We start from the raw sequence: 24,430 nt of genomic DNA on the forward strand, positions 1-24,430 counted from the left end.
CAGTTCTCCACACATTCCTTCTTCAGGCCACCTGCTTCAGAAGAAAAGGAACATCCCCCTGGCAAGTGCCAGTTCCTTAAAAATGTGGGTTTCCCCCCCCGAGTTTGAAAGCCCAAGTTTGTGTGGATGCTGAGCACATTCCAGCTGTAAAACAAGCTCTGTAATTAGCCAGTTCCCTTCCATTTATCTGTGACCATTTTGCTGCTTTAAATACATGGAGGTTCAGTCAGCAATCACCCATTATGGATTACCATGCTGAAATAGCCCTTTTTGATTTGTTAGCCATCAGTGTGTGTGGGTTTTGCCAATACAACTAACTAAGCTGTAGGGAAAAAAATTGATCCACCTCAAATCCTATTTTCAGCTGTTTTCTCAGGCTGCTGCAAATAATACAAGAAAAATTATAGTAAAACAACTTGCCTTTTCACCTCAGCTTATGAAACCCCCAAACCTGTGTTTTGGGTAGAAGCAAGGTGTTCTAATGGTCCTGCAGCAAAGTTGCTGACTATGCAATGACACACCAAGGATTTACACTAAAATACTTCCAATATCACCTACACATTTGGTGTTTCAGGGAATACACAAATATGCAAAAACTCAGAAGCAATGAGAGTTAACTTCTCAGTAAGCATTTGCTTTTATTTGGAATTTTATGCTACAAAAATTGCAAAACCAGCTGAGAACTTATCCCTTAAACAGTTAACATAGGGAACATTTAAAATGCAGTATTTCACAAAAAAATTAGCTTATCAGCTATGAACATGAACTAAGTTCTCAAATTTTATATCACCTATAAATTCAGAGAACTATACCTGTTAAAGTGCACAGTTTACATTCAGCATTAAAATAGATAAGGCACTGTAATTATTAAAAGATAAAACTGTTATTAACAGGGTTAAACAACTTAATTAAAGTAAATGGATAACTACTGCTCATCTGCATTGTAGATAATTAATTTTTCCTTCACCAGAACAATCTCTGCAGGGCAGGAACATTGAGAGAAATAATTGATCCCCCTTCAATATTTACTGAGGAAATAAAGCAACAACAACAACAACATAGGAACAGACAGGGTTTTTTTCTGTTCTGTTAATCATGGATGACAGCACCTCATGTCCCAGCTTTGGTTCTCTATATTGGGGGTTTTTAGGAAGGAAATAAAAAATAGAAGATATGTATTCAGGACATGACTGTAGGAAAGTAACACTGTGTCTTCAGATATCTATGAAGAGACCCAATTTTAGAACTCCTGTATATCAAAACCCCCTTATAAATTTCCAGGGAGATGAACACAGAGAGCAGTGAGGCTAAAACAGAAACTGAATTCTGCAGTTTCTGTAAATGTAGTGTCCTTTTTGTTTGCTTGTGCCAGGTGTCAAGTGTTACTTCCTACACAGGTGAATTTGGAAGTCATATTTTAATACCTCGAAATAACCATGCAAGTCACCTTGAAGAATGCACAGCTGAGCATTTAGGACAAATTGTCAAGGTGTAGATCCAAGTAACTCTTCAACTTGCACACAGCTTAGCACTCCAATACTAATTATTTGTTGTGTCACAACCTCTTGCGTGGTGAATACACTCGTGGGTTACGGGAAGCACTGCACAGGACCAGCACCGGAGAATAACGTGGTCAGGACAAGACTCCCCCTCTACCCTCAGCAGTCTGAATTCTTTTTAACTTCTGTCTTCAGCACATCATCGATTTCTTCATAAATAGCTCTGAAAGAGGAGGAACTACATCACAGGTGTTTTGGTTTGGACAGAAAGCACCAATGAAAAGCTGTCCAAGCACGGACTGCCAAGGGCTTATGGTGTTGCCTCAGAGTAGCTTTGGTTGCAGGATGCCCAGGTTTCCATGGAAACCAAGAGGCAACCCTGTGGTGCTGCTCTGATTAGACATTTAATGAGAAACTTCTGGCCATTGTCACTTCTGATGGAACAACTTTGGGAGCAGGACTGCGAAAAGCAAATGGCAAGTGTACCACCATGCAATTACTGCACTAATTAAAACTAAACAATGAAAGCTTTGTTGAGGTTTTTCTGCCTCAGAATTCAATGGTTCCTTGGAAATAAGTTTTGTATAGATAGCTCTAAGGGTTTGTTGTTTTTTTTTTTTTTTTTGCAATTTACTGGTAGAAAGGAGAGTTCAGCCATCTGTTTAGTTTCATATTAATTTGCTGTCTGACTCTTTTGGCCCTCTGGAGAATCCCACCATCTATTCCTTTTTGTGGTTTGTATTTAAGTTGATGATTTTCTTGACATGCAGTAGAAAACCACTCTTAAAAATCATGATTGCTGTGAGCTGCAATTCCTTTGGTTACCTTGTTCCAGAACTACCTGTGCTGAAGTGTCAATCAGCTTCCTCCACCAGGACCCTTTACCATATTTCATTTACCTTTCTGTATCACTGGACAGGATTTTAGTAGATCATTTCTGACACAGCATTACTCCTTTGTTTTTACAGATGCCATTTAATGAGAACCTTATAGGAGTTTATTCCTTAATTGGTTATGCCATAAATATTGGAAGAAATTATACAGATTGCAGCCACTGTCATTTACATCAGTGATCCAGTTGGTCAGTTAACTCAGTCTAAGTGGTGTGGTCTTTTTTCTCTCTCAGAAGAGAAAGCCATCTTGCCTTTGGCATGTAAAAAACCTGGATTTGTCTGTTTTAAAAGTTACTTACTCAGTGGGAGCCAAGGGATCAAATTCCATTATCTCGTAGTAATGAGCTGATTGTGGCTTGTTCTTTGATGCAGCTGGAGAACAAAGACAGGCAGATACATCCAGATTTAAATGACAATGAAAGGCATATTTGCTGCATGTTACTCTTAGATTACCTGCTATGCATCCAGCTGCTTTAAATTCTAAAATGGATAGACTCTAATAAAAACCATGAGCAATATGAGAGTTTGTCACTGATTGTTGTTGCTCACAGACTTAGGCAATCATTATGTAAAGGACTTAAGTTCTAACAAGAAAAATAAATCTCTCTGAAACAGGTGGTTTGCAGTACTTACTACCTGCTGGTGATGGTCCATTCAACGGTGTCTGTCCAGCCTTCAGATTTATTGGGTTCAGAGGCACTGGGCTTAAAAGAGTTGCCAGCTAAGGACATCAAGCATAACAATGCTTAAACAGGTTATTCTATGAGAACTGGTTTGATTTAACTTATGTAACTGCTGACTTATCTTTACTCTCAGATTATTTCAGATGAACTTCTATGGTCAACAGTTAACCAGGCAATTGATCTCTATTCCCTACATAAACTTTGAAGCATCTTTTAGTATTATCTGTAACACATTTATATAATTTACTTCTGTGTAATTTGTTACTCTACACAGACTTAAAGATTGGCTTTTATTTGCAGTTTAAAATAAGGACTATACATGTGTGTTTGGAGGCTGCTTCTTATCTTCTCTATATCCTGCTGCCTACCCCAGAACAGCATTCAAATTCATACCATTACCTCAAAGCCCCTTCATGTTCTTTGCATTCCTTCTGTCATGGCTGTTTCTCTGCACATGACATTTGTCTTACACTGTACTTGGGGTTTAAGTGTTTGATTTTTTTCTGTGAACTGTGTTTTTGGGGTTTTCCTTTTTTATATTTCTTTGTTTGTTTGTTTGTTTTAAATATCTTATTTGCTATAGGAAATACACCAGAGTAACATAATGGCTATGCTTCACATAGCAACAAATTAAACACAAATAACAGAGCAACTGCTTTCTGCAAACTCCCCTGAGATTGTGCTGGACCCAAGGAAATATCCTTTCATATTAACATCTGTGAAAGCTGACCTGGTCACCAAGCCCAGTGTTCCCTGATGTATGGAGAAGGAGCAGAGAACAGATCTTTTGTATCCCATTTGGAAGCAGTCTTGTACATCCAGGCAGTTCTCATTTTGACAGCTGCCAGACCAGAATGACTATCCTGAACACGAGCATTACTCACATTGCTATAGATGTGTCCAGCTGGGTTGTTTACACTGTGGTTTTGAGCTTCAGTTGCAAATCTAGGAGAGAGCAATACATGGAAAGTAACTAAGAAATGATCAAAACTGTATAATCCAATTATCATTATTTTTTTGGCTGGTTTGTCTTTCCTGTAAGGCACAACTGAGAGCAGCACAGGCAGGTGGGCCAATGTTCCACTGAACAAATACACCCAACCTACAAGGACACCTCTCCTGCCTTAAACTCTTCTACTGACCTGTTTCATGTTTCTTCCTTTCACTGCAGCACTCCAGCAGAAAGTCATAGATATCTCAAATATATTTTGCCTGTCGAGACACATCTCTCTCTATAACTGAACAGTGTATTTTAAGCCTGTTTAGCAATGTCTAGCACACAGGGAGTTTTCACTTGTGTAAAAGTAGTAAATCTGTGTTCTCAGATCTTTCTATACTGATTAATTGAATTACAAAGTACTAATACCTCTGAGGGTCTGTTATCTGTTCCCATTCCTTGGTAAGAGACTGATACTCACGGGGATTGCTGAGCTTTTGTAGGAGTTGCTGAATCCAGCTGTGGATAAATTGATGGATGATGCCTGTTTTTATCTTCAGGGTATGTAGATATGAAATCTGAAATTCAAAGCAATAATTAATGATCACTTAAACATTATTAAGCTGATTTTAGTTACTTTGAACACTGTAAGAGTAAAGGTTTTTTTGGAAGGCCTATAAAGGGTCTGAAGTGAATTGCTGTTTATCACATGAAAGGCAAAATTTTAATAACTCTGAGAAGTAATAGATCCAAGACATTTATCTCCTTAAAATACCAGAACAACATCAGTAGTGCTCTACATGGTAGATACCACTTAAAACTCTTTTCACTATTTCTAAAAGATTAAAATGGAATTCTAGGCATTTATTCCTGGGGGCATATGCACACCTTTAAATTTAGTATATGGACTTTCTTAGAGTGGGTAAAAGAGGGGCCTCTATAAACAATAATTCAAGGCACCTGAAGCCAAGTCTTTCTAACTCCAAGTGCCTCCTGAAAAAACTCTGGACATGTTTCTTTCTTCCAAGCCTTCCAAGGACAAGCAACTCCAAGATTGTTTCACAGGTCTCACTGGAGTAGAAAACAGAGCATGTGCTACTGCTCAGATTTACATAATGGGGGAAAAAAGATTATTGCTTCCCCTGCAAACAAATTACAGGGAACCTTGTACTACCACTTACATTTTTTTCCCTAGGTAACCATATCAATTCTCCTTTTAAGAAGATTTAAGGAGCATCCTTGAAGTTAAGGAGCATCTTTGTTTTCTTTCCTGCAAGAAAATTCTTGACTCCTCCACTAAGCTGTTGTTGGCTTTTTTTAGGAAAGCAGATTGCAAGGGAAGGGGTTTCACTACTTACTGGGGCCTGAAGGAGCCACTGCAGAGTCAGCCTGGACCACTGCGGACACAGGAGGTGGAGAATCTATGGAGAGGCCAAGTAGATCACTTGAGGGAGCAGATGGCTGTTTCCTGTACAGCTTAACATTTAAAAAAGAGTAAGTTATTTTAGGTGTTTTTCTTTTTGTTTGCTTGTTTGGTTGGTTGTGTTTTTTTGTTTGTTTGTTTGTTTGTTTTTAAAGAAACTTCTATAGATTTAAAAAAATTGTTATTTTCACAGAACATAAACTTTTAAAATCTGGATATTAAAAACTGGCAAGTATGAGAGAAGACCAAGAGTCTGTGTGTGTGAGATATAGCTAATAAAAGAAAAAATGCATTCCAGAAAAAATCTGTTTCAAAAGATAAAGAAAACTGGCTCTAATGCAGAAAACAGAAAGGACTCAGTTCTAAACAGCCACTGTGAACTTATTTAGATACAGTTTGATATTGAACTTCTGATCAATCCTGTACAGTTATTTTCATTCTACTTATTTGCGTTATTTAGATTTGTTACATTCTTAGGAGATTGATTTCTTTTCGTCCTGTATTGGGTAGGAAAAGTTCAAAATCACAATATTTCCTAGGACCCAAAAAAGGGTTCCCTTTGTTCCTCCTGTGAATATGTTGGCATTAAAAATGTAGCCAACCAAAGCTCTTAATAAAACCATATACTTGAGTCATTCAGGTTTGGTCACTCCAGATGAAAATTAAATAATTAAAGATGATGCATTTTAAACTCAGAGACTCCTGAATAATATAAAAAAGCACAGAGTGCACCATTTGGACTATTAACTAATCCAACAGTGCATCCAGCAAGCAAAACCATCCACCTACAAAACCAGTCTGTAGTAATAGTGACTTTTCAAGGAAAACAAGAACATCTTCTACCTTTTTTTAATAATTGTCAGCAGTATTTCAGCATTCACAATGCATTTTCATGTTGAGTCCTAGACTACACAATTAGTAGAAGCTGAAACATGTGCAAAACTACTTTGGGCAATATAATTAACAACTATAATTATCAATCAATAAAGGATAGCCATTAAAGATTTGCTACAAGCCATTATTCACAATTCAGAAAAAGCTTTGAGTCAGGAAAAAAAAACCCCATCAGCAACAGTGAATTCTGATAGTGCAAAGGCATTTCAGTCCATAAATTCTTAACAGAGAACAAATGAAAAGGAACATTATGGTTTCTCATTTTGTGTATGGCAGACAATTGTGCTTAGCTGGAGAGGTAATAAACCAGTATTTGAATAGATCTCTCTCTCTCTTTTTTCCTGACCAAGCCTCCATTTCAGATTTGACACTTTTTTGTATTTTAATTACTTGAATTTGCATGTAATTCTGCAAGTGAAACTTTAGAAAATCAGGAAGAGTAGCGTCAGTGTGTTGCCTCCTGTACCTCTCAACTAGAGAATATAATTTTGCATGTATCAAAAGGGTATTTTTCACAACAAAAAGAAAAAGGAACGTTTGCAGTCCTGCAGTTGATGAGTTCAGCCATAATTACCTCTTCACGTTCACGCTGTATTCTCTGGTTCTCCAGAAAACGAACTCTGTTTCGAGAGAACCTGTTGAAGTTGCAGAGTTAAATGTCCATTCTTGCATTTCTGAGATGTCACTCATAAGAAAATGAAACTGGTTCTAATTAAAGTTTGATTATCAAAAGAGTCCAGAGGCACCAAACAAGCACTACAGGTGGTGTCTGTGGGGCACTGCTCCCTGCACAGGCAGTGTGAGCCCCCTTCCAGGGCTGTGCTCCTGGGGTCACCTACCCTAACACCCCCTGCTTTATTCCTGGGCTCACATTTGGAGACAGCCCTTTGTTTGTTCCCAAACAAAACCAAGGCACAGCTGACAATGGTTTGCCCCTATTCATGCCAGGCAGGTGACTGTGAGCACACACTGCACCAAATCTGGCTCCTCCTGACCAGAACACTCTTCCAACTGAGTCCCAGGAAGCCTCCTGGGCAGCTCCCTGCACTCCCTCATGCCATCCCAGGGCAAAGCACATGCCTATTCTGGCACACAGCCCTCTCACTAGTTCAGAAATTTGAAATAATTTTTTTAAAAAAGGAAACAAACAAAAAAATCTACCTGCATAGGTGTGTATGTACTAGGAGTGACAACAGTGCTACTGTGGGTCCAGAGGACACCCAGGCAAGTGACATTCAGCATCCAGAAGGTCACTGTTTCAGCACCAAGAGCCCTGAGTGACAAGCACACGAGACTGTCCACACTATTCAGTGTTACTGCAGCAGTGAGGCCCAGAAAGAGAATACAGAGGGACAGAAGGAAAAAGCCTTTCCAACTGCAGAACACAAAATATTTCTCTGAAATCCAGGAAGGGCCGAGAGGCTGCAGACACTAGAGGGAAGCACTGTTACACACACGAGCCGTCTGTTGCACAACGGAGATTGCTCCGGATTTAATTTGGGTTCTACATTAATAATGAGAAACAGAGACTGCAGCACGACTTGTCCTCAAACAATACCCACAGTATGAAGCAGATGCAGCTCGTTAAAATCAGTTTGCCCTTTGCACATCTCTTTGTTCAGAGGGAGAGCCAAAGAACAAATCTGCAACACAGAATTCACTAAATACATTTTCATACTTTATCAACTCCAAAGTGCAATCGATCTGCACCCAGGCAGATTCATTACATATAAACCCTAGCATTATAATATTAGAATGCAGTATTTTCTGTCCAGTTTCATAATGGCAAATTAATTACTCCTTCAAACACCAGGTCTTTCATAAGGAATTTGTTAAATTATACCCACAAGCTTCTATTCACAGTTCAAGAGACTCTTGGCCTTGCCAGTATTCATCAGCTGTAACAAAAATGTAAGCCCACCTCTGACTTCAGTGGATTTACAAAAGCTGAATAGAATTCCTTTTTTTGCTTTTTAAAATGAAAATCTTCTTAAAGCAAGAAGTGAGCACACAGTTCTTTCAAGGCAATTGGTGTAAAATTAGGTAACAGTACTGCAGACATAAGATTTAGGGATAAATGACAACTAAATGTTGTCAAGATTAGGCCAAAAGTTTGGGCCTATGACACTTAGAAGAATTAGTGATATTTTCAGGGCAGCATTTGGAAGAAGATTAAAAAGAAAAGATGACTGAATTCTATAAATCTGCTAAATTTAATCATGAACCATTGCACTTGATGCAGAATGATTTCTAGAACATTTCTTAGCCATGGAAGAGATCAACTACTTAAGATGGAAGTGTAGGTCCTATTAAATCTGAGTACTGAGTGTACTCATGTGATATTTTGGGGGCCAACACTGTAATTTTGAGTTTAACAATAATCTCAGTTTTGCTGGCATTTAGTCATGCTACCAATGCCATAACAGGCAAACACCCAGCACGTCAACAGGAGCCCTGCAATGCTTTCATGTGTGAAAGAAAGAAACATTTTCTGCTGTAAGACAAGCAGAACAGTGTGTTTCAATCCAGCTGAGAACAGCAAGTGACTCTCTTAGGTGTGCAATGAGGCAGAATGCTGTTCCACGGCCAGTTCCTGCAGTAAAGCTGTCCAAGTTGCTTAGAAAGGAGAACAAGTATTCCTTCCTGGAAGCACAGACACTTAACAGAGATAAGGACCATCACCAGCACCAAAGGTTTTGCAGCAGGCTGATGACAAATTCACTGGGCACTACCAAAAAGGAGTGTCAAATTCTGATGGTTCTCTAACTACCTTCCTGAACCACTCCTGAAGCGTGTTGAAAAAGGCAAATACGTAACTTCCTCTTTTTGCAATCATATTTCTTTTCTGGATTTAAGGATAAAATCAGTCCCATGTGGAGGATCAACACTAGGGACCATCTGTCCACTAAGTGCACTTAATTCAGTTAGGATTCCAAGTGTGAGGAGAGAGGCCCTGTACTTACCTTTCATGTCCCAGGAGGACATTATTCAGATCTTCATTTACTTGTATTAACTCAACTATCACATCTTCATTCTCCACTGTCACCAACAATTCCATGATCCTTTCCTGCATCATCCTACAGGTCTTATACAGTTTCTGCCCGAGACAAGGGAAGAAAAAAAAAAAATAAATCGTAACTGTGATCTCTCAGTTTGTCAGTTCTGGAGATGAATGATAAGACACTGGAGCATTGCAGACTCACGGGTAATACTCCTTAATTTACACAAACCACATGTGCCATTTGCTTGAGTTGCAAATAGCACAATGTTCATGTGTTTGACCTCTGCAGTGCAGGTTCCAAACTCCCACCACCACAGCCAGCACTCTTGCCCAACCCCTCCCTACCTCTTGACCCACCTTTATTTCTAAAGATTAAAAAAAAAAAAGTCTCTAAGGTCTAAATTACACATTGCAAAATAACACAGACCCCTCTGGGTGATGTAAAGCAAATGTGATTTGATCCTGCTTGAAGCTGATTAAACTCAGCAGGATGCTTGGATGTAATCCTGTTCAGTGTCTGCTTGAAGAAAAGACAATAGCGGCCTGAAGGTCAGAAGTGTCACAAGTGTCCAGCTCTAACTATTCCTCTAAGTGGGGAAGTCTGGATTCACTTCACCTATGCACTCAAACCTTACAGGACCACCTTATTATGAGGGTTCATCAAGCAGAATTTTTCACTATTACTGGTTGAAATGGAACACAGTTTGTTTCTATTACTCTCCTCTGCAGAACTTTGCATGTTCAAAGAAACAAATTCTTTAGCAACAGGAACTTTAACTCAGCCAACATTTTTTTCCCCCTGCACTTGCAAATGCTGGCTGGCTCCACTTAAGGAAATAAAAAATGAAGGGGGGAAATCACTCTATTTGCACCCTGCTATCCAGAAATTTCTCAGGTATTATTTTCAAAGTGACCTGATTTTTCCTCACAAAAACACATACTTCACATAGATAAATTATTTATGTAAAAAGAAATTTTGCACCCCTTTGCCAAATCTGTGTCAGGATTACAGAGTGCTGTACTTTTCAGTACTGTATCTTCATAGCCCAGGATAAAACACACAAAAACCTATTCAGCTTAATATCTGTAATTAAATTTAAAACCTCTCAGACTCCACACTTTACTACCTGATCAGCATTTAAAAATATGTATTTCTTATGGCTTCATTACACAAGCAGACTGGCTCCTTTGCAGGTATCAATAATCCAGAGAGAAGGAAATTGAGACACTCATTTCAGGCACGGATTTGCCAGGCTTTGCTCCTCGTGCACTCTCCTGTTTTGAAAAACTGGAGTTTTACAATGAAGGAGCAGCAGCTGGAATAACAATCATCAGTGATTCCCATACATTTGTGCTAATTCTTACCAGCTGCTGATCTGGACCCACATTCCTGCACGTCCATCCAGTATATCTATTCACTATCCAGCACAAAAGTTTGTGACTCTTCTTGGCTGACACTGAGCTATTCTTTAACTACTATTATTGGCCAGCACATTATTTCAAGTAAGATCTGATATCTTAAACCTTGTCCAAAACAGGGTGGAGAAAGGGAGGAGCCTGGCCACTAATGAAGATAGAGAACTGAAAACATGTTGCACTGATCAAGCTCACCCTGTTTTAGCATTTATTGAGAGACTCAATGCAGTCAGAAGGACTGAAATCAGTGCCTCCAACTCACTCAAAGCCTCAACAAGCAGCTCTTTTAATAAAGGACTTTGTTCTCTGACAATAAAAGCCTAATCCAAGCAATCCAGGTAGTGCCACAAACAAAAGGGAACATTAAACACTGTTCAAGGAACAGGCTGGCCACGCTTGATGCTTTATTCCACTCCATGGACAGGGGAAAAAGAACGGAAAGAACAGTGAAAGGAATGAGTTTTCAGTCACTCTCCCACATATGGGAACTCCACACCCTGTCCTCAACCTTTTGCCAACAATTTTATTACTGGGAGTGTCAATAGGAATCCACTCCTTTACTGTGGGCAACTGAATCTGTGCAGCCACATGCAGAAGGGCCACAGCAGGAGACAGGAAAGGAAAGCCACACTTTTCCTGTTTCACAGCCAGAAACATTTACCTTGTCATGGACTGGGCAGAGGTGGCCATGCAGTTAAACCACTGTATTCTCAACAGCACCCAATAAGGCGTTCCTTGCAAAGGAAAATTTCCACACTGGGCAGAAGAATTGCACTCAAGGCTTGCAAAAAATTAGATCAATTCTCCAAAACATCTAATGCTGTAAAACTGCTAAAAATGCATCCTCATCATAAAAGTTTGGAGGTAAGTTTAGAAACAGAAGGATGGGATAAAAGCTTTTTAATCTCTTGCACACAATATGGAACAGAAAAACTTACATTGACATAGGTCACTATTGAAATGCTACAGTAATACTGTATTTTTAATTTCTGAAATAGAAAACACAGCATAAGCAAGTAGAAGAAATGATATCATAGAAGGAACATCTACACGTTCACTGTCAAATCCAACATGGACTATTGCAATACAAGTCCTTCAGGCTACACTTTAGGAGCACGTGGATTCACCTGTAGCACAGCAAGCTCCCAATCTCTGAGGTCAAGCCAATGCCTCATATTCCTCACTGGCCTTCAGTCTGCCTCCAAGGTACTGGTAATAACAAAGGGAGCACTGAAAAGTGCAGGACGGAGATGAGAGCGAGACTGTGTCATCACCTGTTTTCCCACAAGGCAGCTGCATTCAGCTGGAATGTTCTCTGGGCTGTTTGACAGAACATGCTTAGCAGAGAATGCTCCATTATGAAATTCCTTTGCCCTTGGAATTCCCTAGAGCTTAAATTTGCATTGCAAGCTGTATTGTCTTTTCCTGACTATCTCGATGTCAGGGGCAGGTGAAGGAGACAAAGGAAAAGCTGAGCAAAAAAACCAGAGATCAAAACCTGTTGATGGATTCCATTTGTCAGTCTGAATCCAGATGTTAAAAGAAAGGATGCAACATATTTTAAAAACAGCTTTAAACAAATCTACATGCTCCACCAATGAATTATCATATACCTGTAAAAGATTCATATCATCTGGGTTTTCAGAGCCAGGAGCATTTTCTTTTAATATTGATGACATGACTCTCACGTTCATTTTTGCCATATCCAGTTCACTGTACAGTTTCCCAATCTGTTGAATTCAACAGGAGAGTATTGTGTAGGTGAGCAGAGCAAACAGAATAATTCTTACCCCTAATACATACTTTCTTCCCCCTTAGGTACAATATGAGTCTAACTAGCATTATTTTACTCCAGTGACATGCCATGAAAATGAATGGAATTAGCTCAGCTTTTATATGTGCAATCAAACTAAGATCCAAGCCTGATAGCACTATTTGTTTTCCTTGCAGCTAATCCCTCTCACTAATGTTACTGTTACTCCTTTTAGTTAGCTATAGGGAAGCAGGAATGGAAGTGAACTGTCCTGAACTGTCCTTTCCTTCCTGCTTTTCACAACAACCTTTTCTCACAAGCCTTATGTAAAAGTAAGTTTGGCTTTCTCACTCACCTTTGAGGTAGTTTTTATCAATTTGCACAGCAGGATTGTAAGATATTATTAGATATTCACAAATTCAAGTAAATGATTCCAGGAAGCCAAACCCATGAATTTAGAGCTGAATCACTTGATCTGATGGTCCCTTCAGTGGCCTGAGAATCCAGGCTGCTGGAGTCACACACTCACAGCACCCTTCAGGTGGACCTGCCCTGCTCTAAGCCTGCAGTACTGCACCTGCTCTGGAGTCAACAACAGTGTTGGGCCCGTGGGAAGAGGCAGCAAGGAACGCTTGGCAGGACAAGCAGAAGACGGTGATGACTTCGCAGAAGACCGAGGTGTCTATGGAAAGACAAAAGAGCAGAGCTTGGGCTGAACAAAAGAACTGATGCAGACATCCTGCTGAGAGAGGATCAACCCTGTCAGACCAGACAACTGGGCAGCAGCTTTCTCATAATCAATGCTCCCAGGGAATTTGTCGAGCAAGGTCTATTTACAAAAATGAATCTAACGGCTGTTTTGCAATGAAAGGAGGCTTGGAATTCAGATATCTTTGGAAAGGGCCTGCAAGTAAATTCCAGCACAGGAGATGAAGTGTGGCTAAAGAACAGGCTAGCAAGGAACTCTTGAGCCATCCAATAGCCAAGAGTCCTTTCCAAAGTGCCACTGCAGTTTTACAAGGAAGGACAGTTTAGAATGAGATCACTCTTGGAAGCAGTAGCAAGGCTGGGGAATTGAGTCTGGGGCTCTGCAGAAGGTGAACTACAAAAGCCTTCTGGATTAAAAAGCTGGAACACTCTCCCTGCATTTCTGCTTCACCTGCATTGCATGTGATCTGACTGCCAAAAACAAAAAAAATCCAAATCCAAACCCATCCAGCACAGGAATACACACCACAGGTCTTCACCTCCTAGAGACCGAGGTAAAAACTCTGTTCAGGTCTGCTGTTGATGAGATCAACAGAAGGTTTGCCAGATTTTAACTGTCAAATACTTGTGGTTGACAAAATAATCTCTACTGTATTTGGTGAGGAAAATAAATTTTCGTCTATTGAGGGCATTCTTCACACAGCTTGGTCAAACAACCTTCAAATACATAAGCTTTTGTGCACTGCACTATTCAGCCATCAAATCAAACTCAGGATAAATCTGAATTATTCCTGTCTGCACTGATTATAGACATCTAGGTCTGTAGTTGCAAAGTTTCACCCTGTGGTTGATGGCTTTCACACTGCTCAAAACTCTTGTGAAAACTCCTATAATAGAAAAAGAAAACTGGAAAAAAGGGCTTTAAAACATGTACTGTATTTTCAGCTGATGCCCAATGCTCAAGTCATATTTATATTTAATGTTCTGGATGCTACACAATGCTACCTATGACACAGGTTTAAATAACAGTTATTGTGTATGGACTGTGAAAACAGCTGGAGAGATACATAGATAATAATCTTTTTTATAGTTCTACATCTCTTGATTTAAGGATAGATGGATGCTCATGTTCTGAACAGTATGTGTTTTTTGAAAACCTTACTCATTTTGGTTGAGGTTTTCAGAAGCTGACAAGTTTGGAGCACTCAGCATTTTTTTTTTTTTTTTTTGAAGTAAATAGCGTGGCCAAACCTTTGAAAGTCTCGAGACAGAGATGCTTCGTTTTTGAGAACATATCCACTAATCTGTGGTTGGAAATAAACTATTATATAGGTCAGGTTTCTTTGTTGTTATCTAAGCTGTTATAATTGAAACCGATTCCTGCTCACGTGCTTAAGCAGCTTTGTCATATTCTGCCCTGGAGCATTTTAATAAAAAAACCCCAAACCAAACACACCTTCTTTGTCTGCAGAGCTCAAACAATTAACATATCCTGTTTTTGAAGTATTCTTGTATATCCTCACCTTAGGTCCACCACTGCTGGTGTCAGGGGATGGAAACTCCACTCCTTTCTTCAGCAGTTCCAGGTAAACTTCTTTTACTTCGCTCACATCCACCATTCCCTGAAAACCTCGAGCCCAGGTCTAGTGTTGAAATGTGAGGAACAAAACAGCGACAGAAATGGTCAGACAAATGCTTTTAAAATGTGAGGTCCTAAAGACCTTATGTTTTAAGGTCATTCCCTACACCCACCCTGGATGACTCCATTCAAAGCAGAAGGAACCACAAAAGCTCCAGAGTTACCTCTCATCCTGCTTGCTGAGTGCAACCACAGTCACAGCACGTGCACAGATGGGAAGGGAATAGAGAAGGTGGAGGTTTTTCACTACTACTGTGCTACTCCTGTGTGAAGCAGCAGCAGCAGCAGCAAGAACAAGGTCTGCTTTAGGGAGAGGTTCCCAGGGCATGTTATGGTACAGAAATGGGCTGCACCATTACATATTTCCCATATAGCAGAGAAACTGGGAGCACTTACAGTTTGCTCTATAGACTCACCATGATGAAGGTCAAGATTTTCTCCTGCATGTCAATTGGCAGATTGTATCTTGGGTTCAGTAATTTCACCAGCTTGTCTTTGCAGAAATCTTTCTTCACAACTAGAGACTGGAATCTTGGGCCACAGTTCTCTAGACACATGTCAAGCAGCTGCACACACAAAAATCCTTCTGTTACACAGAGACCAGGGAAAAAAAACCACAACTTGACTGCTTTTGTTTCCTTTTGTTTAATTGGTTTTAAAGAGTTATGAGGAATAGTAGGAAAGAACAGATTATTGCAGCTCACTGTGTGCTCTGTTATACCTGTGCAGTACAAAGGAGATGTGTCAGCCAGAGTTAAACTATTTTTAACAGAGAAGCATGGTCACACTTGTTTCCATGTCATAGCAGTAACTGAACATACAGTACCTTAACAGCACAAAATCTATCCAAAGCTTAAAAAAATTACTTATTCAGACTTAGCAATAGAATTAATTCACTGCCTAGCACATAGGTCTGACAGATTCTGAGGAGCTCTGCAAGAGAAAAAAATCACGTTATTAAATGCCTCTCTTCTAATCTGCCCTGTAAGAAGGAGACTAATGATAAAACAGAAAAGAACAAATTCAACAGCTCAGAGCACAGTTTCTTCATGCTTTTCAAAGGTCACATTGATTTGAAACAGAAGAGGCTGAAATGTTCCAATTGTCAGATTCATCTTCATGACGAAAATCTACTTCCAAAACTCTGCTTGGAATGCTTAGAGCAGGATCCCTGTAAGCAACATATCTGCCCTTATCAAACACAGCAGCATGAGGTGGTGGCATAAAGCTTCTCTCCCTTGTACATTTGGAACTGGCCAACTACAATTCCCATTTCACAGAAGAGATATCAAAAGCTGCCTCTACATCCCAGTCGCCTGAGATGAGGCCAATACAAGTCTTGATGGGAAACTGGGATCAGTCAGACTGGATGGAGAATCAGGAAAAATGGTCACCCTCTCTTTTGCTTCTTGTCCTTCAACTGCAGCTTCCCTTTCCCTCCTGGTGTAAGAGGGGAGGTGAGAAGGTGAAAGCAAAGGGTTGACATTAACAGAAGGCTGCAAAATTTTATGCCTTTCCAGAGAAAACCTCCCCTGAATCATGTAACAGACAGGACATATTCTCAAAAGGAAAAACATATTTTAAGGGATGATAATGTAATCTTGATAAAAGTAGGTTAAATATACTTTCCTATTCAGAGCAGACTATATTTGACTAAGTGAAATCATTTTAGTAACTCATTTTCTAGCCTCAGGACTTGGGGATTTTTCTCTCAGTGTGATCAGGAATTTACAGGAGAACAGGTTTAAGACCAGTAGAAAATACATTGCCAAAATGAAAGCAGGGTAGAACAAAGAGACTCTGGCAGACTGCTGTGCAAAAAACTAACTGAAAGATAATTACAAAAAAAATCTTGGCTCGAAACATTATTTTTCATAGAGAATACATGAAACATATGCTAATAAGCCAAGTTATTTGCCTGTGCAGTACTTCAAAGATGGTCTGTGTAAAATATTTTCAACCTAGTGCATGGGAAATTTGGTATGCTACTCCCTGTTATTAATTCCCTACTTAAGGGACTGGGTATTTACCCACTGAATGAAAGTACTGAACTAATGGGCTGGATCCTCCACTCAATTATACCAGTCCAGCCCACTCAGAGAGAAACTAAGCTGGTATGAGAAAAAGAAGAATTTGACTCAATTATTTTTAACTGGACCATTCATGAACAAGCCACTTTCATGCTAATAACACCTTTCATTAGAATTTCAATACGGGTATTTATTGTGCAAATAGGACTTCACCATCCCACAGAGCTCCACTGGAAGGAATAGATCCAGGGTGGCCAAGTCAACTACTGTTCCACATAGCCCAGTGGAATCTCAACAGAAACGTGTTTTAATAATAAAACTGGCAAATTAATTTCAACCAAACTTACTGTAAGTGACAGACTGGATATGAGAAGGGTTGGAACGGACAGAGCTGCTGTTCCAGGCTCACTGATACCAGAGGAGATCTGCACTGAGTAAAAAAGGGGGAAATCTGTGTAATCCAAGCCCTCTGGTTGGAATCAGAATCACAGAACTAGTGTGGAAAAAAGGCATCTATAGAGAGGTGAAGACAAACTGTAAAGCAGGAACAAAAAAAGGTAGAAGTTGTTGAGTACATAGAAAGTCAACTACATTCCTATCAATAGAGACCTCACTCAGAATTCCACAAGATTTGCTGCTCATCTAAAGCAGGCAGGAATGGTCCATAAAGCTGGAAGGAATGGGTGCAGTGTGTGTTGGACACTTCTCAGACCTCAGGTCAGTGCAAGAAAACACAGGTGAACTGTTTGTTTCTTCGCGTTTCTGACTCAAAGTGAACAAGCCATTAATCCATCTCCAGGATTACACCGTATAAACACACACTGATGTCTCCCCAGAAGAGTTTTTGAACAGCAAGATGCTATTTCCGAGGCCTGCATTTAAAACAAACCGGTATGAGCAGCTCTTGCAGCTGCCATTCCCCAATTACAGTGCAGGGGCTATGCACACTTTACCAAGATCCAGCATTTCAAGAATATTCAATTTTCAGAAGTCTTCAATTTTTCAAATTTCACATTTCAATGTCCCACTCAATGTCCTTTTCTTTTCTTCTTTGCCCACATATACCATAAAGTATAATAAAATTGATGAGGACTGTTTTGATTGAGGAGCTGGAAGGCTCTTTCATGTTTTTGTTTTTTACATCCTCTGCTTTGTGACATGTTAATTTAACAAAGTAAAATCTGAAGGCCACATTTGCCATGCTAAATTTTTTTTACATCTAGAAAATGACTAGACTATTGAAAGGAAAAGCAGAAACATTCTTCGGAAAAACAAACAAACAAACAAACCTCCAAAATTTAAATCTTGTCAATCACACCATCACAGAATGGTTTTACTTGGAAGGGACCTTAAAGATTAACCAGTTCCAATCCCCTTGCCAAGGGCAGAGACACCTTTCACTAGATCAGGTTGCTAAGGGCCTGATCCAAACTGGCCTTGAACACTTCCAGGGATGGGACATTCCCAATTTCAGTGGGAAAATGACTTCCTTTAAAATATTTCCCAACAATGTAATGCAGAAATGAAACAATAATCTTACATTTCTGGCCACTGCTTTGAATGTAAGAGTGTGTGGGTGGACACAGGTACAGAGAGGGACAGATTTAATTGAGATTTAATGAGACAATTGAACAGGTATCTCAGTGTTCACCACAGAAACAGAGTTCAGGTATCCAAAGTCTATCAGTAATAAAAAGTCAGGTAACACACACACACTTGGTTGGATTCCAGCCTGAAAGTTCTAATCCTCTTCCCTCTGATTGCACAATCTCCACTGCCAAGCCTCGGTGTTATCAAAGGCTGGGCATGGAGCAACTTCATGGCCTGACACACACAAACCTCGTTTCACATGACCTCACAGGCCAATTCTGCAGCTCAGAGTACACGAAACCGAGCACATTATAGAGGTGGCACTCACCCTTCTTCCTCCAAATAAATAAATGTGCATTTATAAGCCAGGAGAAGGAAGACACTGCTGAGATTTCACACGTCTCAATAACAGAATCAGGGCTAACACGTGCAGTTGTGCTGCTTTGATGAAGACACTTCACTCTCTGCTCCTCAAGCAGCTTCATTAGAAAGATTAAATTCTAGGATTTCAAGGCTGAGCAGAGGGAAGTGGATCAAAGCACCTTTCAAAAGAAATGTGATTTGTAGATCCTTCTTAGTTTTATCTAATGCAGGTAAGAGAGAAGGTGATGTTGAGTCTCAAAAGCTGGAGGACCAGCTTTTTTTAATATTTACTATAGGAAATACAGGCACTCAGTTCATCAAAAAGGAGTCCTTATTGCAAAAATATGGGAGCAAAATAACTTTGGGAGATGAGAATTGCACAGGGAGGGAAGGGCTTGTGTTTTAGGAATCGAAAATTATTTGTTTTTCCATTTGCAATAATTTCCTATTGTAATTTAAGCATTTCAAAATGGGAAACAGGAACAATTTCATTAAGGCAATTAAGAAGATAAAACCAGAAGATACAGCACATAGGAAGAGTGATTTGGGAACAAAGTTAAAAGCCACACTTGGCCAGCAGTGGGGTCATCAAAGGAAAGGTTTTACACATGCTAAACTGATGGCAGTACTGGTAAAAAACCATTAGGAAAGAAGTCAGGGGCAGAGGGAGAGGCAAAGGATGGAAGATCTTACATAAGAACTAAAGCTGAAAGAGAGAGAGTTAGAGGAAAGGCTGGAACTCATTTAAATTAAAAAGAAAAAAAAAAAAAGAGAAAAAATATTGAGGAACTCAGGGAGGAGAAACCCGCAGACAGAAAACAGAAGCTGGGCCAAAAGGATGCAACTGCCTGGCAGGCACAGGTAACTCGTGTAAATGTGAGTGGGTGAGAACAGACATGGAGAAAGGGGCCTGGGATGGTACAGAGACTGAGAGTGTTGAACTGCAATCCCAGCTGCACCTGGTACACACTCCTGCTGCGAGCAAATGCAATGAGCTTTCGGGTCAATTTGATGAAGTTCTTCCCTGGATACACCTGAAACAAGATCCTTCTCCCACTTTCATGCCCTCAAAGGCTGAGCTATAATGTCACCTTGGGTGTATCTGCACTGTAAATACCCCAGGAACGGCTCCTAAACCCAAACACTGGGTTATCACAACTGACTGCGTCAGACACTCAGAACAGGACCTTGGTGCACAAGGACTGGAGGAGAAGGAAAGCAGATCTGATACAGGGATTGCGAGTACAGTGGAAACCCAGTGTTTCTGTTAGGCAAACACATAAAACACACACAAACGTGACTCATGAGACAGTGGAGGAGGAAGCCAGGAAAGAAGTGCGGAAATGGAACCAGCTGAAGGCATACACTGACATGTTAAACACTTTTATCTGCATCTCTAACTTGTCAGGAGACACTTGGGCAATTGCTAAGCGACCTACAATTCCACACTATCCATCACTGATCTTCCCTAATCGCTTCTCAGCACATGTTGATGTAGATAATGATTTTGCACAACAAATGCCAAACCCATGAGTAATAGTAGTCAGTGTGATGCAGACAGGCCTCTACAACCTCAAAAAAGGAAATGGTGAAGAAAATAGTTTTAGGCAATTAATGAAAGACAAAAGTCTCCAGCAACTTAAAATACAAATGGTATGATTCTCACAGGTGCACTATCATTAGTCAAGAGTAAGTCAAGTCAGAAACTCAGGACTTATGACAACATTAGGAACTTCCTGCTACTGCCTACATTATCAGTGTAGTGGAAAACAGGGAACTGCATTAACAAACCCCGGTAAATCTTAAATTGACTGAAATCACACCTCCCCAAACTCTGGAGCAGTTCAGAAACACTGCCAGGTTTTGGAAGCCAGGTTATGTCAAGTGAGGATCTTTCCAGTCGCTACAACCTTTAGTCATAACATCTGGATTTCACATGGCTTACCCTGTCTCCTGCTCCCTTGCTTAACTCACCAGTGCCACCTTTTCATGCAACTTTCTCATTTATATGTGATAACATTTATCTTGACAAAGCAGTTATCACACATTCCACCACGCTGCACAACTGTGCTTAGTTTAACTAAGATCAGTACCACAAGCTGAGTAATAGAATGGTCAAATGTAGCTTTTATGTAATGTCCCAGCCTCCATCTCTTTCACAAACAGGTGGGGCACTCACAGAGGGACAGTCACTAGAGTAAATAAGAGCTATACTACTTTCACATAGTACAAATTAAAAAAAAAAAAAAAAAACAACCACAACAATAAATGTCAGAATTTGCATCATCCAGGATTCCATGGAATGCTGGCAGACCATCTGATCTGCACTGTGGCAGTGCTGTGCACACAAACAACAAAGACTGAAATCATCCCGGAGAGTTGTGTCAGGGATAATTTGCATGCCACCTTATCGTTTTGAATGTTTACCTCCTTAGTGTCTAATTAATATAAACATAGCTGTACTTACAGACAGGGTGAGCCTGATCTCCTTATGGTTACAGTTTTTTGAAAGCCTTTTCTTTAGTGCCTTAACTGCATCTTTAGGCCTGTGACAAGAAATTAAGGAGAAAAAGTTACCAGTGAAGTTGGGCTGTTTTTCTAGTTCATAACTTCATCCAAGACCCAAAAATATCAGCCTGGGATACGAGACTAAGTTCATCCCTGTATTTACACCCACACAAAGCGAGAGCAATTGCCCCATTGATTTCAGTAAAATCACTTCAGCACTGAGCTAGAGCAACCAAGCAGTGAATCAGGTTTGTAACTGCAGACCGTGCGTTACTCCAGAGACTGTGCAGACAAACAAAGTTATTCTCCTCTGTAAAGTCTGCTCCAAAATTATATTTTTCCACTATGGCACAACACAATTACTTATCTAGCTTTTATTGCCAAGAAAGGGAATATCAATTGCCAGCTGTATCAAGAGTTGGCTGGTACCTATTTTTCATGTATGATGCAATTAAAAAATATTCTGCAGCGAGCGCTGTCAGGAGCAGGGGTGTCACGGATAACTTCCAATCTTATAATTGCAGGATGCATTTAACTCATCTGAGTAATTACCATGTATGGATGGACAACCCATTCCAGCCCAGAGATAGGGCCATTTCCAGCCCAGCCATTCTGATTTCTATATATATCCATCCCACATCTTTTAACTATCTATGTAGGAGGAAGAGGGTGGAAGGTGGTATTGAGATTATCACCTGGGAAGCAGTTTTGCCTGATTAATATGGACTATCTATAGCGTACAATTATTAGGGCCAGCCCAAAGCTCATGATCAACATAAACAAGATGTCCTAATGTCTCTTTAGCATCTCTCTAGAATCTAAGATGGAGCAATAGGCACAAACACAATGTTTCAACAAGAAAAAAAGAGAAATCTTTGTTGAAAATATTTCAAAGCCAATAACATTAGGTGGGTATTTACCATCACTTCATTTCTCAGTTTGAAATGTTTTACTTCATGTGAAAAAAAAACCAACCAAACCATACTTCTCATTTTTTCTTAATCCTATGCCATACCCAGGCATACCAGGAGAGCATCAAGGGATGGATGGGAGCATGAGTGTGGAGAAGAAAACTTTCCCTTGCAGAAGGCTGTACTATGATTCCACTCCTGCTTCTTGTTTCCCCCACTGAAGCATCTGGAAATGCTCTGGTCAGGAGCTGGATATTGCATTAAAATAACCATTTACCTAATTAGATACAGCAGTTGTGCTGTTCCTAGTATCCTGTTACAGACTATGACTAGTAGTAGCTGCCTAGGAGGAAGTTACAAGGAGTTCCTCTGTAAGTATAAGCTGTGCACAAGAGGAAATAAGTTTAACAAGAAAAGCTCTGTTGCATGGAAACTTCACATCAAAACTAACACTGAGGGTCAACGCGTGCTGTCGCTTATGGCAATAACCAGAAGGGAGTTATTACTGACATTCCAAGCACTAGGAGCCACGGGTGAGAGTGTGGGATCCAAAAAAATGAGAGGGAAGAAAAGTTGATACAAAATAAAAAGATACGTGTGCAGCAACTAAGCCCATCTCACTCTCCGAGAGAAAACTTTTCAGCTGGTGTTAAAATATGCCACTGCTAGCAATGGAACACTGACCTTACATGAGAACAAATTTCCTTCTGCCCCTTTTACAGGTGAGAACAAGGAAGCTCAGAGCAGCAGGTGGCTGAGCAAACCTGGATGTGGCTGCTCGGTGCAAGAGGCCACCTCAGTCATGGGAGCCTCTGGGAACACACCCTGATGAGATGGATCCCACTGAACAGGGACCCAGCCATCGCTTCACCCCTGCCGCGACACGGGCTGGCGGAGCAACTGGATAGTGGAGAACTCCAGGTTAAAAGCCCGGAGTTTTCAACAGTGCTGTAGGCACCCAGGTGCTCAAAGCCTTTTTACAGGTGGGTTTTGCAGAGGGCAGGCGTACCCGTTTAGCCTGATGAGGAGTACGGGTTGTACAAAAGCACATCAGACTCAGGTGAGAAACACCTGTTACCACTTTTCCTCTCGCTCGTGTCCACGGCGAAGAGCCTACGAGTCTAAACCCTACAAGTTCTGTTGGTTCGGTGATAGGCAGAGCTTTTTTTTCTACGAACCACAGGTACTGCTGTTTCGTTTTGGGTCGCTTCCCATCAGCGCCCTTCACCTCCTGCTCGATGTCCCTTTGCCCTCGAGCAGCGCCGGTGCCACCTCCGAGCCGCGCACCGGCCGCTGTGGGTCCCTCGCCCCCGGCCGCGCTCACCCCTCCTCCGTGGCGTTGATCACGTCGCAGATGTGCATGAACTGCCCCCACTCCTCGGTCTGCAGCGATCCGAGCGTCGCCCTCTCTGAAAGGCCAAGGGGAGCCGCCGTTCAGCCGCCGGGCGGGGAGAGGGGGCGGCCCCGGCTCCCCTCGGGGCGGGACGGGGCGCGGAGCACCCCCCTCGGTACTCACCGACCAGGCTGCCCACGGCGGTGCCGAACGGGTCCTTCGGAGCCTTCCCGAAAGCCATGGCAGCGTCCCGCGGGCTCTGCGGGGCGGCAGCCCCGTCCCGTCCCGTCCCCTCCGCCGGATCCGGCCGCTCCCTCCCCTCCCGCCCCGCCGGTCGCTCCCTTCCTGGCACTGGGGCGGGGCCGCCTCCAGGTGCCGTCGCGGCCCCTCGGCCCGGATCGCGGGCGGGACGAGCGGGGCTGCACCGCCCCGGGGGGCTGGACCCACCCCGGACACCCGCCGGGGCTGGGCTCCCTCCACGGGGACAGGGCTTCACCCCGGGGATGAGCTCCCACCCGGGACAGGGCTCACTGCGGTACAAGGCTCCCCCCGGGCACGGCTGAGCCGCACGGACGGGGCAGCCCCGCAACCCCAGCCCGGACCCAAAGCACCCCCTGATCTCTGCGGGTCACACAGCCAAACGTCCTTTCTGTCCTGCCCCGTGGCCGGGATTGAACGTGTGAGCCCCCCGCTCAAAGGCAGCGGTCCCTGAGCCACTTCCCGAAGGGACTTCATGGCTGAAGGCACGAGAAACTTGGCGTTTCACGAGGCAAAAGCTCAGAAACTCCTTCACAGCCCCTTCTGCTGTGCGACACTGCACCGCATGTGCAGACGCACCTCAAACCTCAG

At 41.5% G+C, this 24,430-nt stretch overlaps 1 protein-coding gene across 2 annotated transcripts; it reads right to left on the reverse strand.

The window, feature by feature from the left end:
- Positions 1–613: 613 nt before the first annotated feature.
- Positions 614–23,855, reverse strand: TOM1L1 (target of myb1 like 1 membrane trafficking protein). Of its 2 annotated transcripts, none has more exons than XM_050319425.1 (15): positions 23,765–23,855; positions 23,573–23,657; positions 21,297–21,375; positions 15,263–15,412; positions 14,731–14,850; positions 13,077–13,181; positions 12,360–12,476; positions 9,293–9,426; positions 6,904–6,964; positions 5,371–5,488; positions 4,494–4,590; positions 3,960–4,020; positions 3,029–3,113; positions 2,692–2,764; positions 614–1,722 (listed from the first exon to the last, which is right to left on the reverse strand). In XM_050319425.1, the coding sequence occupies exons 1-15, from the start codon at positions 23,820–23,822 to the stop codon at positions 1,659–1,661; spliced, it is 1,407 nt and encodes a 468-aa protein (XP_050175382.1). In that variant the 5' UTR covers positions 23,823–23,855; the 3' UTR covers positions 614–1,658. The 2 variants fall into 2 exon arrangements, with proteins under 2 accessions (XP_050175382.1, XP_050175381.1); XM_050319424.1 differs by having other exon boundaries at positions 3,026–3,113.
- Between the last annotated feature and the right edge of the window lie 575 nt (positions 23,856–24,430).

This window comes from Myiozetetes cayanensis, unplaced genomic scaffold (assembly GCF_022539395.1).
Source record: "Myiozetetes cayanensis isolate MyiCay16 unplaced genomic scaffold, myiCay2020 scf22, whole genome shotgun sequence".
In the NCBI taxonomy this organism is placed as follows: Eukaryota; Metazoa; Chordata; class Aves; order Passeriformes; family Tyrannidae; genus Myiozetetes; species Myiozetetes cayanensis.

Excerpts from the sequence above, each read along its gene's own strand:
- TOM1L1 (XM_050319424.1), bottom strand. The coding sequence starts at position 23,822 with ATGGCTTTCGGGAAGGCTCCGAAGGACCCGTTCGGCACCGCCGTGGGC. Across the intron at positions 15,413-21,296 it reads AGATCAGGCTCACCCTGTCT|CTGCTTGACATGTGTCTAGA; the intron begins GTAAGTACAGCT and ends TTGTGTGTGCAG. Across the intron at positions 5,489-6,903 it reads TACAGCGTGAACGTGAAGAG|CTGTACAGGAAACAGCCATC; the intron begins GTAATTATGGCT and ends TTAAATGTTAAG.